The sequence below is a fragment of the Sinocyclocheilus grahami genome, unplaced genomic scaffold, assembly GCF_001515645.1.
Source record: "Sinocyclocheilus grahami isolate Dianchi unplaced genomic scaffold, SAMN03320097.WGS_v1.1 scaffold49.1, whole genome shotgun sequence".
Classification (NCBI taxonomy): Eukaryota; Metazoa; Chordata; class Actinopteri; order Cypriniformes; family Cyprinidae; genus Sinocyclocheilus; species Sinocyclocheilus grahami.
Genome location: NW_015505228.1, coordinates 1,058,949 through 1,083,167, shown reverse-complemented (window position 1 = coordinate 1,083,167; position 24,219 = coordinate 1,058,949). Strand labels below are relative to the sequence as shown.

The 24,219-nt window shown below is 38.7% G+C and overlaps 3 protein-coding genes across 3 annotated transcripts; all 3 read left to right on the top strand.

The window, feature by feature from the left end:
* The first annotated feature begins 340 nt into the window (after nucleotides 1–340).
* Nucleotides 341–11,114, top strand: LOC107583001 (serine/arginine repetitive matrix protein 2-like). The gene is made up of 14 exons (XM_016269059.1): nucleotides 341–538; nucleotides 2,122–2,376; nucleotides 3,028–3,123; nucleotides 3,231–3,416; nucleotides 3,581–3,664; nucleotides 3,762–3,812; nucleotides 4,409–4,438; nucleotides 4,523–4,630; nucleotides 4,891–5,023; nucleotides 5,518–7,424; nucleotides 8,466–9,179; nucleotides 9,254–9,361; nucleotides 10,381–10,491; nucleotides 10,581–11,114. Exons 2-14 carry the CDS (start codon nucleotides 2,129–2,131, stop codon nucleotides 10,633–10,635), a joined length of 3,831 nt encoding a protein of 1,276 aa, XP_016124545.1. The 5' UTR covers nucleotides 341–538; nucleotides 2,122–2,128; the 3' UTR covers nucleotides 10,636–11,114.
* A 697-nt stretch (nucleotides 11,115–11,811) lies between these two features.
* On the top strand, nucleotides 11,812–17,831 carry LOC107583000 (THO complex subunit 6 homolog). Its single transcript, XM_016269058.1, is given in 14 exon segments — nucleotides 11,812–12,001; nucleotides 12,202–12,293; nucleotides 12,455–12,519; nucleotides 12,636–12,739; nucleotides 12,884–12,921; nucleotides 13,064–13,112; nucleotides 14,052–14,123; nucleotides 14,839–14,941; nucleotides 15,052–15,101; nucleotides 15,209–15,215; nucleotides 15,218–15,270; nucleotides 15,504–15,614; nucleotides 15,727–15,855; nucleotides 17,658–17,831. Coding segments are annotated over 14 exon segments (969 nt in total). The 5' UTR covers nucleotides 11,812–11,986; the 3' UTR covers nucleotides 17,739–17,831.
* Nucleotides 17,832–20,225: 2,394 nt separating this feature from the next.
* Nucleotides 20,226–24,080, top strand: LOC107583079 (ras-related protein Rab-35-like). Its single transcript, XM_016269174.1, has 6 exons — nucleotides 20,226–20,232; nucleotides 20,852–20,902; nucleotides 21,110–21,233; nucleotides 21,334–21,458; nucleotides 21,605–21,729; nucleotides 23,125–24,080. Exons 1-6 carry the CDS (start codon nucleotides 20,226–20,228, stop codon nucleotides 23,272–23,274), a joined length of 582 nt encoding a protein of 193 aa, XP_016124660.1. The 3' UTR covers nucleotides 23,275–24,080.
* Nucleotides 24,081–24,219: the final 139 nt, after the last annotated feature.

Below are 24,219 nucleotides of genomic sequence, written 5' to 3'. Positions count from 1 at the left end.
TTAAACAAAACAACCGTTTTTAACACTGATGATAAGACATGTTTCCTTGAGCTCTGATTTATCGTGATTTATAAAGAACAGGGACGAAAGACAGAGAAAGTGACACTGAAGAGTCACTTTGAGCTTTGCCATCACAGGAATAAATATATTTTTACTAAAAAAAAAAAGGAAAAGTTGTTTTAAATTGCTGTAATATTTTACAAAATTGCTGTTTTTGCTATATTGTTGATCAAATAAATTTGGCCTTGCAGCATAAGAGACTTTTAAAAAACTTCTTACTTTGAAGCACAAACACGCTTGCGTGGATGGATGAAGCGAGTGAAAGGAATTGTGGGAAATGTAGTCCGCAGAACGTTATCGCGAGGTCGTCCAAATGAGCGTTACCTGTTCATTCTAGCCAGCGTTGCGTACATCGTTTTTATTGTACAAGGGTTATTTGATATAGAATCGCTGGGTTTACGCTTGTTGTGCCACAGTTGCTCGGTCTTTGGCCTGTAACGGTTCTACTTTTGTTCTCTCCCTGAGCGGGATCACAGAGGTACGTAGCACTCACGTTACTGAAGCTCAACGCGCAGTTAGCATGCTGTAGTGTGGAGGGATCCTGCTAGCACACAGGACAAAGTTAGCGCGCTGAAACAACTCAAGTGCTGTTATACCAGTAAACATTGAGGGGGTTTAGTGAGTTGTTACATAAACACTAAAAATGAAAGCGAATCAGCGGGTTGTTGTGTGTGAGGAAGCATTAGCAGCACAGAAGGCCTCGGCCTCGGCCTGTTGCTGGTTTAAGACTTGTGGGCGCGATACAGTATCTGTGTATTAGTATGTGAACAGTCTACCCAGACAGCATGTTAGACATAGTATGGCATGTTTGGAGCGTTTGCCACGCCTTTAATGCTACATTTTTAACATATGTTCGATCAGTTGTGTACAACACAGTCTCTAATTATTAAACAGACCTAGACTGCTTTAGAACCATACTGCTTTACTCTCCATAATCGTGTAGTAATTGTTTTTCTTCCCAGTCATGTCTGAGAAAGTGCTGAATCTCTGTTTCAGGACAAATGTTGTTAGTGATTCAGCACGTTAAAAGATGTACTTAATGTACACGTCTTTGAGAAACCCATTCGTTTGGGCAAAATTTGCATCATGGTGTAATTTGGAAAAACATTGTAAATGTGCAATTCTGGGCATTTTGGGGTTGCATAAATTCACCGCTATTTTTGAGACATTAAGTACAATTCAAGTCACCACAATACAACCACAAAACAATTATGAAAAGAAATTTCGCTATTTGATCATATGAATAATGAAATTAAAATAATCAAGCGTATTTTAAATATGTATTATTTATATCATATCATACCTCAGAAAATAGCTGTGAAATATTAAATTAATTACATTTTAATTAATTGAATAGGTTCCCCTTTGTGTGAACAAATAAAAAAAGGAAGGACAAAAAAGGCTATTGCTTAAGTTTCCCAATTGCATTTTTGCTAAGCTTCAAACAAGGCCTCACATTTTTTTAAGCATTTTCCAGTCACTAGGCCGCACATAGAAATAACATTTAAATTTGATACATTTGTTCTATAAAAAATTGTGTTAGTTGCCTTACACAATTTTGTGTGACCTTAACAAGTTCTTTATAGTTTTTACCCCTATTCAGTGAATGTTAGGTATTGTTTTATACAAACTTGCTGTACTGCTAGGGTCTCTAAATAAAGATAAGGTTAAAAAAATATATATTAGTCAGCACATAAGTTGTCATTTCTGTTAAATCTGTTTTTGTTACATTGTGACGAGTTGGTGAACAGAAACTAATACTTCTGTAGTTTTAGTTCCATTTAGCTTCCTCTATTAACTGTTTACATGTTTTAGTGTACTCCTAAAAAAAAATCAAAAAGGAACAAAATCGTAATGCTTTTTATTTTCATGGTCAAATCTCACCATTCACCACAAATGCAGAAGGTGCCATAAGGTCTCCCCGCAGCACTCATTTATTTACATTATGTATGTATCAAATGCTTTTATCCCAGCTAGGCCACTTAAGAATGTGATATGCAAAGTTGTTCAGTTCAGTGCTTAGTTTACTCATGAGTTCTCATGCTGTGTCTGGACTCTCAGAGCAGAGATGTATAATGGTATCGGTTTGACCACGCCACGAGGCAGTGGCACGAATGGCTACGTTCAGAGGAACCTGTCCAGCGTACGCGTGAAGAGGAACAGGGACGAGCGTGGAGGAGAGCGGGATGAGAAAGACCGAGAGAGACTGGAGAGCCAGCTGAACAGACAACCTAACGCTGATATCCTAGAGCACCAGAGGAAGAGACAGCTGGAGGTGAAATGTGCAGAGCTGCAGGACATGATGGAGGAGCAGGGGTAAGATGAAATAAAATAGGAAAAATCCCCTGTATTTTTGGTTTGCATTTAAAATGAGTTAAGCTAGGTGCACACTGTATGAATTTTGTTAGGATTTTTAAAAATAATTTAATACTTTTTATTCAACTGTGACACTTTAAATTGATCAAAAGTGACATTAAAAATGTTTATAATATTATACAAAATATCTATTTTAAATAAAAGCTGTTTGAACTTTCTGTTCATTAAAGAGTCCAGTAAAGAATGTGGAAATCACAGTTTCCACAAAAATATTAAGCAGCTGTTTTAAACATTGATAATTACAAATGTTTCTTGAGTATCAAATCAACATATTAAACATTTCTGTAACTAAATACTGTAGTAATGGCTGCTGAACATTCAGCTTTGTCATCACAGGAATATGTTTAAAAAAAAATGACATTTATTTTTACTGTATGTTTGATCAATAAATGCAGCCTTGGCAGCATAAGAGACTTCTTTCAAAAACTTGAAAAACTCCACCTGACCCCAAACTTTTGAACTGTAGTGTATTTCAAGTATGCACTATGATTTTTCCTGTGCTCTACGGCTTGCTTGGGTTTGTGTTATGGTGAACATTCTTCAGGAGTAGATATTGAGAACAGCCTCTGACCAAGTCATCCTGTGTGACAGGTACTCTGCAGAGGAGATCGAAGAGAAAGTCAACACCTTCCGTTTGATGCTGCAAGAAAGACAAGAACCTGCCCCTCCTCCAACAGAGAGGCCAGTGTGAGTATTACTTCAGATCATCCAGACAGAGATGAAGGCTTTTTAATGACCTTTTCTGTGCACTGTTGGTAGTTTTATTCCCATCCATGTTTTGCTCTTTCTCACAGTGTGACTGAGACTCATGCACTGGCAGCTGCTAACCAGCAAAAAAATGACCGTCTGAGAGAAGCGTTCGGTATCAGCTCTGACTACGTTGACGGCTCATCCTTTCATCCTGACCGGAAGGAGCGAGAGAAGGAGAAGAGGGAGCAGGAGAGGCTGGAAAGAGAGAAGCAGCAGCAGCAGAAGTACCAGTGAGTAGATGGAGGGGAGGTTGAAGGGGTCTTGTCATGATGAATCACTTTTTTCCTTTATCTTTTGAGATAAAAGAGCTTGATGTACTGTAACTTTCAGACGTGTTGTATCTTATCGGAGTACTTACTTTCGGTTCGGTCTTTCTCTCATCATTTTATTTCAGAATTATTGAGTCTGATAACTCGGATTCATCTCCTGAGCAAAAAAAGAGCCGGAAGAAGAAAAAGAAAAACAAAAGCAGAGAAAGGTACTCTGGAGAATGGAGAAGTAATTTGGAACACTTTAAGCATGAGTTATATTATAAGAATAATATATTAATGAGCCAATTTCCACTCCTGTAACAGCTCTGAGAGCCCTTCTCCTCGACGAGAGAAGAAAAAGAAGAAAAAGAAAAGGTTTCATTTAATGCTCTTAAATTACAATATTCTGTTAATTCATACTGGGATAAGATGCATTAATTGGGTAAAATCAATACACCTAAATATATTTTATTCAGTTTATTTATTGAGTCACTCTAGAATATGTGAACCATTAAAAAAAAAAAAAACATTGGGAATTATATTTTACATTTGTAAATGATTCTCAAATCTCACATTGCTGGACAGTGTGGACATCATTTGCATTTTCATAAACTATCCAGGATAGGTTTTATAGCCAGATTATTTGCATATGTAATATCACTATTAACTGAGATGCTTTTAGGAAAGTTGTCCATACGCTTTACCCTATAGCTGCCATTTTGAGAAAAATCCTTCTTTTAATAATTGTGAGCTTTGTCATGTTTGACCCATAATTTGAATGATTTTATTCATTGCAAAATCGCCAACATTTATAATACATATTTTTAGACCTGGATAAATTTCCTTTGAAAAGATTTTATGTAGAAAATTTGTGTGCAAAAAATGTTTTGGCATTAAAAATGCTCAAGAATTTAAATGATTCTGCATCATTTTTTAAACTGCTTAAATAACTAATATATTTTTGCTTTCAGGGAGGAATCGGAGAAGAGTGACACAGAAAGGTAGGTTTTCTCCTCCTCATCACTCCGTTACCTTTGATAACGGTATGTATTATAATTGAAATGTTATCATTTGTCTTCCCACAGTTCATCAGATGACAGAGAAACAACCAAAAGAAAAAGGAGTGACAATGAGACTCCACCTCCCAGTAAGAGCCGAAAACAGCAGAGTGCATCCTCCAGCCCAGCTCACAGGTATCATTACATGTGCACACCATGTGATCCATAATATAGTGTGCCCTCAGATTTTACTCTTTATATTCTAATACCAATTGCAAGAACATTTTTCACTCTATAAACAAAATTTCTCCTATTGTTTTTTTTTAATTTTTTTATTGTTCTAAAACGCATTAAATATGTATGCTTGCTCAATGTTTGAAATAGTGTAGTTTATCGAAAATGTCCCTAATTAGTGAAAGTTCATATAAATATATATGCATGTCTTTTGTTTTCAGCCCATCCCCTCAAAGTGGGAAACCACAGAATAAATCAGATTCTCGTCCAGATGAGGGGAGGAAAGGGAGATCACCTGACAGAAGGCGCCGTGGCCGTAGTGAGGAAAGTCCAAAACGGATGGAAGTCCGACAGGTAATGTGTTGTTTTGGAAGTCATGGCGACACATGCTGTAATTATTTAATCTGGTTTATTCATTGTTTGTTTCCCCCTATTCTTATATATATGGTCTTTCCTTTTTAAATAAGCATTATGTTTTTAAAGTAAACATATTATTAGTATGTATTCTATTCTAAACAACCACATTAAATTACAGCTGAACACATTCAGATGGTCTTTGGCCTTTGTTGCATCTCCTGTGTTGCATTGTTTTTTGAGCGCCTTGCCACGACAAGCATTGAGTTTTAATATAGTATGTCAAGAGAAAAATAGTCCAGTTTCTAAAAATGCTCCTCAAGACCTCTGCATTGAATGCAAGAACTTGTCATGTAAACACTTGATGGCTTAGCCGAGTTATAGGCCTTCCTTGAACTAGATTAGTTGAGCAGTTGTTCAAGCAACCCTCTGACTAGTTGATTTAAAAAAAGTACTTTTGCACCTCCCTAATTCTATGTCTTCCCCATTTTTAGAGGTCACCAAGACGCTCAAGAACGCCTGAGCACAGTAGAAGAGACAAAGGCCGAGAACGCGAGAGAGAACAAGTGCCAGAAAAACCTCAGAGAAGACGATGCGACTCCTCATCGCCATCTCCTCCACCAAAGCAGCAGCGAGAGCGGCGACAGCAGAGCGAAGAGAGAGAGAAACCCCCTCGGACAAGAAGACATGACTCCGCTTCACCATCTCCACCACACAAGCAGCAGCGAGAGCGGCGACAGCGGAGCGAAGAAAAAGAGAAACCCTCTCAGCGGAAAAGACACAACTCTCTGTCTCGCTCTCTGTCTCCTAAGCAGCAGAGAGACAAGAACCGAGGGGACAATGAGAGAAAGAACAAAGGTCAAAGAAGACGAGACTCATCCTCGTCCCCATCTCCTTCTCCACGTAAAGACGGAACAAGAAGAGGACACAGTGGAGAGAAAGAGAGAGCCCTTTCCCCCAGGGACAGGGAGAAGGAAAGACATGGGGACAGAGCGAGAGACAGACTGAGGAATAGCGATAGAGATATCCCATCTAGTAGAAAAGATGACAGAGGATGGGAGAGTAATAAAGGGAAGGAGCGAGACCGAAAGCGATCTAGTGACTCCATGTCTCCTGCGAAGCGTTCACCTTATGCCAACGGAAGGCAAAAAGAACGAAATCATGAACTAGAGAAAGAGCGAGAAGAACAGCGAGAGAATGACAGAAGACGGGAGGAGGAGATGAAAGAAGAAGCTTTAAGAAAAGCCAGAGAGAGTGACAGAGAACAGGAGAGAAACCGCACCAGAAGAGAAGAAGTGTCTCGATCAGACAGGAAGTCCTCACTTAGTGGTCTGCCTGAGAACAGACGAGGTGCCAGAGGAAGTGAGACGGAGCAAGAGGTGGCCAAGAAAGACAGGAGAACAGAGAAGAGTCCTCAAGACCAGGAGAAGGACAAACAGTTGCAAACGGAAAAGCCCGGGAAGAAAGACAAACTAAAAGCTGCGAGCAGCAGCAGTAGTAGCAGCAGCAGCAGCGAAAGTGACAGTGACAGCTCCTCCTCGTCATCTTCATCCTCCTCCTCCTCTTCATCTTCTTCATCCTCGGAAGATGAAAAGAAGAAAAAGACAAGTTCAAAAGACAGCAGTGCTGCTGGAAGGTCAGTTTCTAATGCTGTCATAGCTCAGGCTATTGTGCGTCGGGAGAAGGAGAACCGAGGAAGGAATGCGGAGAGTGATGAAGGCAGAAAGATGTACCCTCCCACACAAAGACAGAGCTCACCTCCTGAGTCCCAGAGAAAAAGGGACAATGCTGATCAGCGAGAGCGGAGACCTGGCCACTCCTCGTCTCCTTCCACAGAAGCCAAAGACCGGGAACGTGGAAAAGAGAGGTACACTCCCACTGAGAGTTCAAGCCCACCTCCCTCACCCCCTCAGAGAGGCCGGGACAGAGGAGCCCCAAGTGGGGACAGGTACACGCTTTCAGAAGAAACCAAATCTCAGAGCAGAGATCGAGGAGGCGAGCGATACACCCCATCAGAGCTGGAACGAGAGTCTTCACTTCCCTCGCCTGGCAGAGGAAGAGACCGACAGAGTGACCGAAAGAAAGATGCGTCACCTTTGTCTCCGAGGGGGAAAGGAAGGAATGACGTGCCACAGGTCAAACAGACGGCTTCTCGACCTTCCCCGAAACGCACTCCACCACAACAGTACCAGGACCCACAACGCTCACGCTCTCCCAGCCCGAGACGAGGAGCGAGGAGACCATCACCTTTCCGAAGAGACCGCAGCCGGGAGCGCCTCAGAGAGCGAGAGAGAGACAGATTTAGGGCAAGGCCAGTGAACAGAGACCGAGAGCGTTCCAGAGAGAGGAGAACAAGGAGCAGCAGATCTAGGAGTCCCCGAAGACCAAGTCCTCTTTACAGGTTAGTCAGAGAACCACAGTTTTTGGAAAGCTAAACTCAACCTTAAAAGTAGTTACAGTAGACAATCTGTGGGGTTTTTTTTAAACTTTATTTTGCACAAGGAGTCTGACAACAGCCAGTGCTGCACACAGAGATCTGATCTGATCATCATCAGTCTGTCTGGAATGACTTGAAGAAACAGAACAAACTGAGACAGACTCAATCCAGAAGAACTGTGGCAACATCTCCAAGAAATCTACCTGCAAAGCTCACTGATTAAGTGGGAGAACTTGCACAATTGGTGGCTGACTAAATACTTTTTTGCCCCACTGTATGTGCAAGTGAACCGAGGGCAAAGGCTGCTTTAAACGCAAAGGATGCTCACACCAAATGTTGATTTCATTTAGATAATATAAGTTAATTGATAAAGAAAATCTATTTATGACATTATTTTTGACAGCATCCTCATTTTACAGTATTTTTACACAAGTGCTTAACTTTTAACAGTACTGTAATTTTGCAGGTTCTTGGAGACGTTGCCACAATATACACTAGTCAACATTTGAAGTGGATCAAAACCTTTCATCAAAGTGGTCCTAAAACCTAAACCTAAAATGTGTTCTTGTTTCAGGACAACTTTGAGGAACTTTTTTTGATCCTCTTCAAATGTTGACTACTGTGTATATATTTATGATACATACACCGACATGAATTTTCAAGTGTCTTGCCAGTGACATGCTTAAGCTATTTCAAATATATATATAGAAATCATTCTAATACGCTGGTTTGGTGCTTAAGAAACATTTATTATTATCAATCTTGAAAACCGTTTGAAAACCTAAATATTTTTTTGTTGAAACCATTGTATATATTTTTTCCTTTGATAAATAAAAAAAATCTAAAGAACAGTATTTACTTAATAGAAATATTTTGTAACATTATAAACTTTTCTTAAAAAAAAAAGCTTACTGTTCATTCTGTAAATAGAGTGTGAAATTAAGTTTATAATAAAATGCTGTAATTGCGGATATTATTACAGAGATTTTCTCTCCCTGCACCCAGGTCTCGACGTTCACCCTCTCCTGTACGCCGGCGCAGAAGTCGTTCACTATCAAGAGAAAGAGAAAGGGAGAGAGAGCAGGAGAGGAGGAGAAATCGAGAGCGAGAGAGACAGCGTGAACAGGAGAAAGAAAGAGAACGAGAGCGAGAACAAAGAACGAGGGCGCTGCCCAAAGATCCCACTCCTCCACGGCGCTCTTCCTCATCATCCTCTTCCTCCAGTTCGTCCTCTTCCGCCTCGCCCCCCCCTCCTCAAAGACAGATGAAAGGTGTGAAGTCTACAGATGCAGAAAAAGACAGATCAAAGGAAATTGATGAGCAGAAAAAAAATAAGCAACCAGAAAAGAACTCGAAACATCCGTCTCCTTCCCCTCCTAAAGACACCCGTGTCCATTCCAACCAATCGCATCATCGCTCTCGCTCCCGTGAACCACCTGTCCGTTCTAGATCACCAGTGACCAACCAGTCACAAAGCAGGGATCCACCTGGTGACCGATTAAGAGGCCAGTCCCCATCATCTGTCCATGAGCGGCACCACGGACCGCCAACGAGAGGAAAGACTGCCGTGAATGGGAAACCAGAGAAGGAGACCTCTGGCCAACAGCAGAAGAGAAGCAGCTCAAGTTCTTCATCTTCCTCATCGTCGTCCTCATCTTCATCCTCATCATCCTCATCCTCATCCGACAGCTCAGGCTCTGAGACAGAGAAAGCCAAAGGGTAAGTGCCAAATCATTCTGCATTTATTCAGTTACATTTATATGGTACCCTTCGTTTCAATGTCTATTTTCCAGGGGTATTAAAGCAAGTACAAATAAAGAAACTTGCAAGAAGGCCAAAAGCCGAGCTTCTTCATCGTCGTCATCCTCGTCAGAAAGTGAACAAGAAGATAAGACAAAAAGGTAGAATACTTGGCTTTTTTTTTTTTTTCCTCTTCTGTTAAAGAAATGTAGAATTTTCCACTGCATTTAATTCAAATTCAAAATTGACCCTCTAGGTTTGCATGTATGAACCAACAATCTTACATTGTCAGTTTTAGGTTACTGAATTATCGAAATAACTAAAAATGCCATATGGCAAATCACATTGGCTGTGATTTAATTAAAGAAATAAACATGCACTGTGTTTCAGAGTAAAGCACTGTGTTGTTTTACACGAAAGCAGCTCGTTATCCAGTGATTTCAGCATCTGAGAGTGGCTTGGTTTACAGCAAATTCTGCCACACACAAATTCCTTTCTGCATCTACTCTGAATCTGGGTCACTTGTAGTGTGTGTTTGGGAACACAACATGAACCACCTTCCCAAACTCGTGATGAGGAGCACTTATGAACTGCCTGTTGTCAACAAAAGAGAAGCTTTAAGTGCTCTCTGCACTTTTCCACCAAAATAAAATCCCAGTTTTGTTTTAAAAATCTGTGCTGTAAAATACAATTATTATGATTTCTTATAATATTTTTGTTTTACAGTGAATTTACAATGTTAATATTTCCTGTTTTTCATTTTTTGTAATAAAAAAAAATACAATTCTTATTTTTTTTACAGTCCTATTGATATCATTTCAAGGTTTTGGTCAAATTCTCCAGCCCTTTAAACAACCACAGCAAACTTGGATCTATAAAAAAAAACACATTTTAAATGGCAGTTGATCATAAAAAAACTTCTGTGAATAATGAATAAGAAATAATTTAATAGGAAATGAAGCTTTTTTTTTTTTTAATTCTGTCAAAAGTTAACAGTAATTTAATGCCGTTAAAAAAAAGGTAACTAATATGACAAAAAAAAAAAAACTGTCTTCCCCCATGCAGTATCCCGTTTCAAACTGAAACAAGTCGCATTAGATAAATTGTTCAGATGAATTGCATCCCATTTTACTGCTGTACTCTAAAACAATGTCTCAATCATTTCCTTTGCACTCTGCAGTCCTCCACGGCCCAAGAGAGTGCCAGCAGACTCACTGAGAGACTCTCGGTCACTCAGTTACTCCCCTCCAGCGAGGCAACGAAGACCTGCACATTCTCCACCCTCACGTCGGTCAGTTCTGAACAGATCTACATATTATTACTGTCGTTTTCAACCCACTGCCCTTGCTAATATTGATCTTAATCTCTGTTTTCCACCAGCACTGCAAGCAGGGAGTCGAGAAGCAGATCTCCAGACAGTCGACGGAGGAAATAAGTGAAACCTTTTTTGTTTTCTGGACTCTCTTATCTGACCCTCAGAATCATCTCAGTATCACACAGATGAGACTGGAAATGTGACTAGTTTTAATGGTGATATTTTCACCATTAGTAGAGGAAGGTCTCTCGAAACCTGGTTCCTTGTAACTCGTCCCAAAAGGGAGGATTTATTTTTACTTTTATTATGGTGTAATTAATGTTTAAGGAGAGGCCAGCTGAGACAGTGAAGCTCTCAACAGCTATTGCTCTGTGCCAACAGATGCTGGACGCTATTTGTACACACATACACAAACAAACAAAATCACACGTGTCCGGTGGTTTTCTGTCTGCCTGTCTGCTACATTGTTCTGAATGTAGATGAACATCTGTAATTTAGTGATCAGAATGGACTATATTCTGTTCCTGCATATGTGGACAGAGTCTGTTTCTTTTTGTTTATTTGTGGAAAAAAGAATTGTGAATAAAATGGCTGTAGAATCTTCTTGTCTGAACATTTAGTTTGTGGAAACCATATATTCATACATACAGAGGTTTATATATTCTTTAAAACTGAAGTGTAAATTTAAAAAAGACATTTTCTCAATGGTAAGACGAACGGTTGGTCCTGACCCATTCTCATGTGTTTTATGTTATTATATCAAGATAATAAACAATATAAATGATCAAATATGATGCAAGATAATATAAAAAGTGACATGTTTTTTTTTTGCTGATAATTTTCCCCTCTTGTCTGTTTTAAGGTTAATCTGGGATTAAAAATGTTAAACATTGAATTAATTCAAGCTATATATATTAAGACCATCTCTCTTACAAATATGTGGCATGGTGTAAGCAGTTTCCCACAAAATACTATGGTAAATAATACAATTGTGGTAATGTGGCATTAACCACACCTTTCATCAAAAATAAATTATTTTGAAAGATTAATATATTTAGCAATATTCATGTCTAGTTTACAGTCGTAACACCTGTAATTAAGGTAATGTGGCTAGTCAACATTCTAACTGTTTTTTTATTTTATTTTTTATTTTATTATTAAACATAGAATGCAAGAACTCATAGAGGTAACAGCATAGAATAAAATCAAATACAATAACAATCAGCATCAAACCTTAAGGGGGTCCACAATACATGTAAGGCAACAAAAAAAAACACGCTAACTGTTGTAGCGGGCGAGCTTTTTTTTATTATGCTTTAACATATACAATTGTAGCGGGCGAGTTATCTGTAGAGGCTGGTTGTATATTGCATCATATTTACGCGACGCTGTTTGATCGAGCAGCACGAAAAGGCTTTGTATGGCCGAAGATTTTCCAAGTTAAATTAATAGTTTAATAAACTCCAGGAACATGGGTCCAGTTGAGGTAAGCAGCAAGCAGAATTTTTTTAATCACCGAGAACTATAGAAAACATCGTTCAGCCTGCAGTGTAACGTTACTCATACATTTTTAGCAGTTTCCACAAATGGCTCATATACATTTTTATATGCCAATAATTGAATTTATGCACATAGAAATGTGTGAATAACTGTCATCCGTGTCCGTGGCACGTTCTCTCTCTCCAGCTGCTGCATATGTCCGTGTTCTCTCAGAGTTTCTCTCCCTGCGGGCGTTTCCTTGCAGCGGGTAACAACTATGGAGAGATCGCGGTGTTCAGGTAAGAGAAGAGTTTAATCAAGCAGTTATAACAGCAGTTTAGGTGGCGTTGTTAGCCAGCAGGTCTCATAATGTTGGTTGATGTGCGTGTGCAAGCATCTTCTGTCTGTATGCATTGCGTGTTGATGTTGAAGTGTTCTTGTATTAGTCTCGTTCTTACAGTCTTTCAGCTGCACTGAGTCCAGATGCATCAGAGGGGAGCCAGAAGCCCATCCTTAACTTCACTGGTTAGACTGAGATTGATTTTCATTTACCTTTACGCTCCTAGATTATCCAACTCGCAAACATTACAGTTTCCAGTGTTGCAACAATGACAAGTGAAAGGGCTTTTTAATGGTTTCAGCTCATGATGGTCCGGTGTTCACTCTTCTCTCCACGGACACTCATCTCCTGAGTGCTGGGAACGGAGAGATCCGTGCCTGGAGTTGGGCAGAGCTCATCAAAAAAGTGAGTCCAATAAACTCCAGGAACACAAGTACACAAGTTCTGTAAATGTATATTTCTTTTCATTGTTGTGCTTTGTACATATGGATCCTGTAAAAACAAAAAAAATTTGCTCAGCACATATTTGATATATTTTTGTCTCCACAGAGCACCAAAGCTGCATGGACAAGGAAACCCAGTTATGAGTGAGAGACTGATTATCATTCTGATTCACATATACTGCTGCATACACTCAAGATGGCAGTAGTTTGGTTTTATGAATTTCATTATTGTGGGAACTACCTGAATGTGATTTGAAATGTTTGTGCAATGTCTCATTCCATACAGGACTAGTCTTGAAATACCAGAGATCAATGCAATGATCATTAACCCAAAGGTTTGTTCTTCACCTATTTTTGTTGGTTATTCCTAATACCTGCTCTTCCTTAAAGGCACAATATGTCATTTTCAAATTTATGTAATTATATTTTATTTTAATGTGCATTCAAAATAAACAAAGAGACAAAGGCTAGTTTGATGACACAGTGACTGAGTGTGGAATCATGGGAGTTGTGGTCTTCATCCCCACAGCCGATGCAATCCGACGGGACTCGGGCAGAAATCATGTTCATGGAAAGCTAATGATTTATTAACGTAGTAGAGTGAAGCAGGGTGAGGCTGAAAACCGTCGAAGCGAAACGAGGCGCTGAACGAGCGTGACACACGACTCGAAAGCAGCGGAGCTTTTATTATGCCACAGTCGACCGCTTCCGCTGCTTCCGATTGTGCGTATGTGGGGGGAAAAAGCGCTGTTTTATCATACAAGATACACTTGAAAGTTCTGTTATAATGCTACTCTGTGCGGTCGTCACCGGTCTATTAAAACGCACAACATATTAAAGCGTATTTGGTGTTTCCATGTTTTCTACAAAACAAAACCGGAAATCGAGGGGTTATGACGTCACTGGCAGGCGACACAATGACACTATGGACACGCTCCGTGTCACTAGTTAAAATTGCTTATTTCTCTGGATTTAAACATTCTTCGAAACATTTGGGATAATGTAAGTACACAAGTCAGCAAAATATATAACACTGTTCTAGTGGTTTTTTGGATATTTTAATTTAAAAAATCTTACGTATTGTGCCTTTAAGTAATCATATTATGTAGTTACCTGAAATAAATGGTTTTGTTAAAATTAGATTGTTTAAAACAACATTCGTTTACATTGCTTAATTTCCATAAAGTTTAATTTATTTGTTAAATGTATTTGTGTATGTCTAAGTACTTTAAAGTTTATCAATTTAATGCTCTTTTTTTTCTATTTTCTCTCAGGACAACAGCTTGGTAGTTGGAGGAGGTGACAATAACATTCACATCATGGACATGGAAACTGGCATCTTTAAGGTTAGTTAGACTACAACTCTGTAACTCCGGGAACAATATTTTGAAGGCCCCCCAGCACAGGCTATGATTTTCCCTCTTGCACTTCTGCCTAAATAATAGCAAGGGTGCTTTTTGTCCAAAAAAAAAACCTGTTCATGAAGAAATATAATAAAATATCTAACAAAACAAATGATTTGACATGTTCTCCAACTATAGAAATTGTTACTGCAGACACACCTGATACTGGCTTTGCAAGCAGACATCTTTAAAGAATTAAACATTTTTGTTTATTAATTTCTAAATTTAATCTAAAAAAAAAAATCTAATTTCTAGTTCTGTACATAAAAAAACGAATTATTTGAGGTACACTAAGTGAAAGTGACGTGACATGTGGCCAAGTATGGTGACCCATACTCGGAATTAGTGCTCTGCATTTAACCCATCCAAAGTGCACACACACAGCAGTGAACACACACACCATGAACACACACCCCGAGCAGTGGGCAGCCATTTTTTGCTGCGGCGCCCGGGGAGCAGTTGGGGGTTTGGTGCCTTGCTCAAGGGCACCTCAGTCGTGGTATTGAAGGTGGAAGAGAGCGCTGTACAATCACTCCCCCCCACCTACAATCCCTGTCGGTACAAGACTCGAACCCGCAACCTTTGGGTTCCCCCTAACAGTTGCTTTTGTTTTTTCCCTTTCTTAATGTTTGTCCCCTTTGTGTTGTTTGTTCTGCAGTCTGTACTGAAGGGCCACACTGACTACATCCACTGCCTGTGCTTTAAAGAAAGGGAAGGGGAGATCCTCTCTGGTGGGGAGGATGGTGCTGTGAGGATATGGGGTCAGTGAACGACACTGCACGGTTTCTATTTCCCTTAACTCTTCTTTGATGAAGATGAAACCAGGAATAGAGAAACATTATTTAATAAAAGTATATACTTCCTCCACCAGACTCACGGACAAATCGCCCAGTTCACTGTATTGAAGTTTTCAGATACGAGGTAAAACAAATAAGCTAAAACAATGCATTCATGCCTCTAAGAAAAAAAAATACAGCACTGAAATCCCACTCTGTCGCTTTCAAACTTGCTCTGGAATGGCGGGTCAGGAATGCGCATGCCCCAGTTTGGGAAGTGGATTAGCTGTCTTGCTACGGACTCTGATTGGATGGTAAGATGGACTTGTGATTGGTTGGCAGGGACAGTGAAGCTATTGTCTTTATTTGTTCTTGTTTATCTCGTGTCTGATTTTTCTGCATATGCATTGACATGCTTGTTTTTAAATACCTCAGTTACTATCTGCATGCTTGTAATGGTGTACTGCTCCTCTGGAATGCCCCTCTATGTATGTATGTTAAGATGGATGCCCCTATTGTTATAAAATGTTATCTATTTCCTCTCCAGCTCTGTGGTGGAGGCCCATCGCTCTCATTATGGCACCTCCGTTCCATGTCCCCCACCTCTGTCTTCCCTTTGCCCGGCTGTCAAAGGGAAGCTGTCTTTCACCAGGACCTGGTGAGAAGGACTAGTTGTCAATTTAATGTGACCGAAAATGCACATTTTATATATATTTATATAAAATTATTTACATTTTCTAAATAATATATTATGTTGTGGTTGTATTTAGATCATGTCAGTAGGTGAGGGTCCATATGTGTCCCACTGTTTACATGGAGGAACAGTGAAAGCTCAGATTCCCTGCACTCCTTCCTCACTCAATACACTGGCTCTCAATCTCAAAAACACTGAACATAGGGTAGGTGCACCCGTGATTCGCCTTGCCAGATTTGTATGTTTTAACAGATATTACAAATTGCAGCTATATCAGAAAGAAAGAGCTTTATTGCCAAGTATGTTTGCACATACAAGGAATTTGTTATAGTGTCACAAGCTTCCAGTACACGGAGACAACAACAACACACAGATAATAAAAATGAGATGTGAATAAAATACACATGCATAAATATAAACCACAAAAAAATAATAAATTGTATGTACATATGTGGTATAGATGGAATAGAATAAAATAAAATAAGTTGTAGGGATGTACTAGGATTTAGGGTGATAAATAATTATAAGGTTATTGCACATACTGTACTTTAATTGCACAATGGGAGAACATTAACTGTTCATGAGGTAGATTGCCTGGGGAAAAGAAACTGTTCTTGTGCCTGGCTGTCCTGGTATTAGATGCTCTGTAACGCCGACCAGATGGCAAAAGTTCAAAAAGGAGATGGCTTGGATGTGATGGATCCAGTGATTTTCTGAGCCCTTTTCCTCACTCTGGATGTATACAGTTCTTGGAGGGTAGGCAGGGGGCACCAATAATCCTTTCAGCAGTCCGAACCGTTCTCTGTAGTCTTCTGATATCTGATTTTGTAGCTGAACCAAACCAGACAGTTATTGAAGTGCACAGAACAGACTCGATGACGGCTGAGTAGAACTGCTTCAGCAGCTCCTGTGGCAGGTTGAATTTCCTCAGCTGGCGAAGGAAGTACAACCTCTGCTGGGCCTTTTTAACAATGGAGTCAATGTGAGTGTCCCACTTCAGGTCCTGAGAGATGGTGGTGCCCAGGTACCTGAATGACTCCACTGTCGTTACAGTGATATCCATGATGGTGAGTGGGGGAAGTGCATGGGGGTTCCTCCTGAAGTCCACGATCATCTCCACAGTCTTGAGGGTGTTCAGCTCCAAGTTGTTAAGACTGCACCAGACAGCCAGCTCTTTAACCTCCTGTCTGTAAGCAGACTCGTCTCCATCCTTGATGAGACCGATGACTGTAGTGTCATCTGCATACTTCAGGAGCTTGACAGAGGGGTCTTTAGAGGTGCAGTCATTGGTGTAGAGGGAGAAGAGCAGTGGGGAGAGGACGCAACCCTGAGGGGTGCCAGTGCTGGTGGTGCGGTTGTTGGATGTGAATTTACCAGTTCTCACTAGCTGTTGCCTATCTGTCAGAAACCTGGTGATCCATTGACAGATAGTCACACCAGCCTCTCAAATGTCTTCATGACCACAGATGTTAGGGCCACAGGTCTGTAGTCATTAAGTCCTGTTATCTTGGGTTTCTTTGGGACGGGGATGATGGTGGAGTGTTTGAAGTAGGCAGGGACTTTGCACAGCTCCAATGATCTGTTGAAGATCTGTGAGAAGATGGGGGCCAGTTGGTCAGCGCAGGTTTTTAGACAGGCTGGTGTCACACCGTCTGGGCTTGGTGCTTTTCTTCTCGTTCTTTCTGAAGACCTGGCGCACATCATCCTCACTGATCTGAAACGTAGGAGTGGGGGAGAGGGGGGTTGCAGGAGGTGTTGATGGTTGTGTGGAGAGATGTTCAGAGCGGGTGTGGGGTGTTAGACTGGGAGTTTCAAATCCACAGTAAAACTCATTCAGGTCTTCAGCAAGTTGTTGATTGGCCTCAGTGCTGGGGGATGGTGTCTTGTAATTGGTGATGTATATATGTATATATGCAATTTAAAATGTATCTTCATTGGTTATGTGTGTGGAAAGTAAAGACTTGTGAATGGAATGATTGTAACCTTTCCCCAATATTCATCTTTCAGGTTATGACAGTAGGGGGCAGCAGTCACCAAATTGATGTGTTCACCAACTTCAGTTACAGAGCCTTTTCTCTGTCATTTTGAGCACAAGCCAACATTTGTTTGAATTTGATTTGAAATCTGTGACAAATTCTTGAATTACAATTTGCTAGAATGCAACTAAACAATGTATTTTTATAATAAACTTTTTTTGGTTATTGTTCGCCGTTTTCAACATTTTTCAATGTGTGTTTTTTTAGCTTTTAACCCTGAAAAGGCATTTGAAGGTGCACTTGGTCGTTTTTGGTGTTACACTAGTAAAACACACAAAGTATAGTATTACTCATGTACATAATTTTTTTTATTTATGAAAATATACAAAAATTATGTTAGATTTACAATGTTAATTACTGTATCTAAACTGTATCATCTCTAAGTATTATCATAAGTACCTAATAAGTATGTATTAGTCTAAGGAAATGGTCAAAACATCGGTAACAGAAATGCAGTGAGTAGTATTCAGTTGGCCACGTTGTCAAAACCGCAGCCCTGAGCATGTAAAAATCAATGTTATTAGGCTGCTGATACAACTGGAAAATTAATTTCATGTATGTGATAATCATTTTAAACATTTTTATTAAAGCACTATTCATTTCTTTATCTGTAAAACTTTTTTTAATGAACTATTAGTGAGTCTATTTTTAAACCATTTCAGATTGAAAATATTTCAATCTCAGAACCTATTGGTCTGCCTACATTACCAGTCAAAAGTTTTTGAAATGTAAGATTTTTCATGTTTTTTTTTTTTAAGAATTCTCTCCTGCTCACCAAGCCTGCATTTATTTGATCCAAAATACAGCAAAACAGTACAATTTTGAAATATTTAAAATAGCTATTTTCTATTTGAATATATTTTAAAATATAACGTATTCCTGTGATTTCAAAGCAGACTTTTTAGCATCATTGCTCCAGTCACATGATCCTTCAGAAATCATTCTAATATTCTGATTTGCTGCTAATAATAATAATAATAATAAAAAACATTTTAGTAGTAGCAGTTTTTTCAGGTTTCTTTGATGAATAGAAAGTTCAACTATTAGTGAGTCTATTTTTAAACCATTTCAGATTGAAAATATTTCAATCTCAGAACCTATTGGTCTGCCTACATTACCAGTCAAAAGTTTTTGAAATGTAAGATTTTTCATGTTTTTTTTTTAAGAATTCTCTCCTGCTCACCAAGCCTGCATTTATTTGATCCAAAATACAGCAAAACAGTACAATTTTGAAATATTTAAAATAGCTATTTTCTATTTGAATATATTTTAAAATATAACGTATTCCTGTGATTTCAAAGCAGACTTTTTAGCATCATTGCTCCAGTCACATGATCCTTCAGAAATCATTCTAATATTCTGATTTGCTAATAATAATAAAAAACATTTTAGTAGCAGCAGTTTTTTCAGGTTTCTTTGATGAATAGAAAGTTCAGAAGAACAGCATTTATGTGAAATAAAACGCTTTTGTAACATTATAAAAGTATTAATTTCTATAATTTACCTCCCCCCAAAATAAAAATAAAACTTATACTGACTCCAAGCTTTTGAATGGTATAGTGTATAATGTTACAAAAGCTTTTTATTTCAGATCAATGCTGATCTTTCTATTCATCAAAGAATCCTGAAACAATGTACTCAACTGTTTTAAATATTGATAATAATAATACATGTTTCTTGAACAGCAAATCAGGATATTAGAATGATTTCTGAAGAATCACGTGACACTGAAGACTGGAGTAATGATGCTTTGATCACAGAAATAAATTCCGTTTTGAAATATATTCAAATAGAAAGCAGTTATTTTAAATAGTAAAAACATTTCACAATATTACTGCTTTTGCTCTATTTTGGATCACATAAATGCAGGCTTGATGAGTGAGCAGAAGAGACTTCTTTACAAATCTCACTGTTCAAAAACTTTTGACTGGTAGCGTATACAGCATTTTTATACGCGAATCAAGGCATTATGGCCAAAAATGCGGTTTCTGTATGCAAGCTTACCAGTTCCAGTGTGTGGCAGGAATGTCATCAGTTGGTGTGTTGCGACAGAATAGCGATGGCAATCGCAGCAGCAACAGGAGTGGCATGAGGAGGAGGAGACAGGGAAACTCAGGCACATGATGAGGAGGAGGAGAGTGACTCAACATTCAGGTGCGGCGGCCTCAGAGGGGCGGATCTGATCTCTGCGGCCGCTGGGACACTGTCCGAGCTTCCCCCTGCCTGCAGGACCGACCCGACCGCCCGACAGCAACTTCTGCCAAGTCTTCCGTAATTTCCCCAGCGTGCTCGGAGTATGTGGTTTAAAGTGTTTTCGGTGAGCTCTTCTTTAGATCCGAGTTTGAGCTTATTATCTAAGAGCATCTGCGGCTAGTTAAGTAGCTAGCCTAGCTGCGTTTAAAAACAAATTACAATCGAGGAGGCGTCGAGTTGAGTAATGGACACAAGTTTGAGGCGGCGGTTAAAAGAAACGGAACTTAAGAAACAGATCAAGGCGAGAGTTCAACTTGAGGTCTGGTAGGATCGCATGTTTTTACCCATGCACTGTGAGCTGTAAGGTCTTATATAGACAGGGGTGTGGGTTTCCTAATCAAGTCCAATCAGTATAATCAAACACAGCTGGACTCAAATGAAGGTGTAGAACCATCTCAAGGATGATCAGAAGAAATGGACAGCACCTGAGTTAAATATATGAGCGTCACAGCAAAGGGTCTGAATACTTAGGACCATGTGATATTTCAGTTTTTCTTTTTTAATAAATCTGCAAAAATGTCAACAATTCTGTGTTTTTCTGTCAATATGGGGTACTGTGTGTACATTAATGAGGAAACAAAATTTACTTAAATGATTTTAGCAAATGGCTGCAATATAACAAAGAGTGAAAAATTTAAGGGGGTCTGAATACTTTCCGTACCCACTGTACATTGCATGGTATAGATGGACTATGTGAGATATTTTCTAGAGCTATTTACACTGTGCTGTTGCACTTGTTTTTGTTTATTGTATTTCTAGTTCACATTTCAATTTTTATATATTCACGTTTAACTGTTCATTTAATAATATCTAAATATTATAATCATGTTTTATATAAGAAATGCTTTTAAAAACATGTACTAAGTTATCACGGCTGAACATTTAACACATGTTGCTCTGACTCTGTTGCAGGTGTAGGGAAAAGCAGTTTGCTCCTACGATTCGCAGACAACTCGTTCTCTGGTGAGTCTGCTTGGCACAAAGTGTGTGTCTGTGTGAGAAAGACAGAAAATGAGTCAAAGGGTCTGTAAATATATGATCTAATTCACTGTTCTCAAATCCAAGACAGAGCAAAGCAAGACAAAGTGAGAGTGTATGTTTGCTTGAAAGTGTTAAAGAAGTTCAAGTGTTATGACTAGATTTAAAAACATGCTTCTGCACTCTTCACAGGCAGTTACATAACTACTATTGGAGTTGACTTCAAGATCCGCACAATAGAGATTGATGGAGAAAGAGTTAAACTCCAGATCTGGGACACTGCAGGGCAGGAAAGGTTCAGGACCATCACCTCGACGTAAGCCTCGCTCCAGTCTAGCTGCTTATTAAAGATGTTGTTTGACCATTCTCGTGATCTCCGTCAGTCTTCCCCTCACGTGTTTGCTGTACTTCTCTAGGTATTACAGAAACACTCATGGTGTCATTATTGTTTACGATGTCACAAATCCAGAATCATTTGTCAACGTGAAAAGATGGTTAAACGAGATATCACAGAACTGTGACAATGTCTGCAAAATTTTAGGTTAGTTTTTTTTTTGGGGGGGGTTTTACATTAAATTTTTTTAAGTTGCAATGTGATTAAAATAGATGTTTTGGTTGTATATTCTCAATTTGTTGTAGTATTAAATGTTTGACTTTGATATGACTTTCCACTATGATCCTTAATAGTTGGAAACAAGAATGATGATCCTTCTAAAAAGCTTGTGGACTCTCAAGATGCTCTGCGCTTTGGAGAGTCAGTTGGTGTGAGGCTATTTGAGACAAGTGCTAAAGAGAATATCAATGTAGAAGAGGTGAGTTTTTTTTTTTTAATGCTGTGCAATGTATTAAGCTAATTTAAACTCAAATTAATTCTAAAATATTAGTATTTAAGATCATTTAAGCCTAAATTAATTAATTAAAATCCACATTATTTAAGCCCAAATTCTTTAAAAAATCCTCTGTATTTAAGTTTATTTAAGCCTAAATGTATTTAAAAGACCTCAGTATTTAAGCTCAGTACTTAAAGCTGCAGTCCGTAACTTTTTTTGGTTAAAAATGATCCGAAATCAATATTTGAGCAAGTACATAACCAGCCAGTTTTCGAAACTATCACCTTATTTTAGCCCGATTCACAACGGTTATCTTATAATAATGTTTTCTAATTTGAGTGGTACGGGTAGGTTTTTGCAGGAAATTCAAGCATGGCACTGCGTCATTACGTCACGTCTGTAAACATAAAGAAGTTGTCCCGGCTACTAGGCTATCGCATGTGAGGATCCTGCAGGTGGCGGATCGTTTATAGCCTTTTCTCACAGCAGCTGGAATAATTAAATGTATCATTTTGATGGTGGATTGTTATCCATAAAGCATTATGTGTTTATGAAACGCATGTGAATGAAATTAAATTATATTCCAGTTATAAATGTGCTTCTGATTACAGATAGCCTGGGATTACAAAGATTTGTATTTTAAAGAAAACCTGTTCGAAGGGAGCATAATTTGCATTTTGGGTTAAAAGAATTTCTTAATATGAAATTCGAAGAGTATGACAATTAGATTAGACTGTGCAGAAATTGAAATCCACACGCTAATACACACTATACTCATAGTCACCAATGCTGATGTTGTTAACATTAATCATTTGAGAATAAAGAATAACAATAATAATAATTTGAACGGTTTGATGTGAAATGAGCTAACCAATCTTTAGATTTAATCACCATTGGTAGCGAGATTTATGGTAATGCTTTTTTCCTCAGTTGGTCAGAACAAATGTGGCAGACTTGTTACTTGTTCAGATGACAATATACAGTACGGTGAAAATGCTTATATGGGTCATATTCCAAGATATAGGCTAGAATATGTGATTGCAAAGTACAGTAAATATCCACACACCGGTGCAGTGACTGACTGCCACACATACTCTTCAGAACATTAGATTTATCCGCGCTGGAGCCGTGCCGACTCACAACCCACGCAAGAAAGATAATTCCGCACACAGCTGCAATTCCAGGTTTTCAAACAGAGATGGCGACAAAGAGGCAAAACTTACGGACTGCAGCTTTAACCAAAATATTTTATTTTAAATTGGCTTGAATGGAGTAATAGACTATGTATCTTTCAACTTATTCATCTTTGTCTTTCTGTCCACTCTGATGTGTTAAAAGTAATATGTAACATTTTTATGGCTTGTATTCTGTTTGCAGATGTTCATGGCTTTCACCCACATGGTCCTTCGGGCCAAGAAACAGAGCCAGAGTCGAGCAGAAAGACAGAGGGAGAGAGAAAAGGACACTGTCCATATAAATTCCCACAGGGACAGAGAAAGGAGGAAGAAAGGGAAGAAGTGCTGTTAGAGCAGAGGTGCCAGAACAGACGGAAAGAGGGACAAATCGAACACCGTTGCAACTCTGATCCTTTGGGTCACGTTTTCAGCTCAGAAATGTGACCTTTTTTATGTTAACACTGCGCTTAGATAAAACCAAGAGGAATAAAAAATAACTTGCTATTATGTGCCGAACATCAGCGTTTGTTTACACAGATGTTTATCAATGTAAGGTTGTTGTTTCTGTTTTTTGTTTTTACAAAAGGGGAATTGACTGGCATGGATTTACACTGGCATCAAAAGGCTGGTCCAGGAAAGACACTATATACAAACTGTCTTATGTGTTCCACTGTGATTAGTGAGAGATGTTTCTTGTTGGATTAAAATTGACTTGATATATGCCATTAATGTATGCAAATAATAAATTAGCAATAAAATCTGATTTTAAAAATCACAAACCCCACAAGTGTTAATTTCTAACGTCTTGCAGTTGTGAAAGAGGCATGTCTGTAAGTGACTACTGCTGGATTGACTAAATGCTCGCTGTTCTTTGCAGTATAAAATGCTAAAATGTGCATGCCAGAATTGTTCCTGAGTTTAACCTGCTAAATAAATGGTGGAAGAACCATTTCTTTAGATGATTTAATTTGACCTCTGAGTCATATGTTTATGACTCATAAATCAATGAAATTCCTATCTGTTTGTCAGTCAGCTCTGTCTTCTTTCTTTTTTCTTAATGCACTAAATAAGTTTTATATCAAATTACACTGAATATACATGAAGGGATCATTTAAAAAAAAAAGACAATAAAATACCAGGTAGTCTACATAAAAAAAAGAAAATAATGGCGATGTATAGTGAGGACATTACTATGCAAAGAATTTCCCCATAAAATGTAACAATGTATCATTCTTTTTGTTATTGACTAATATTAAAGATTTCTTTCATTGACTCGTACACTTCAATTAAAAATACA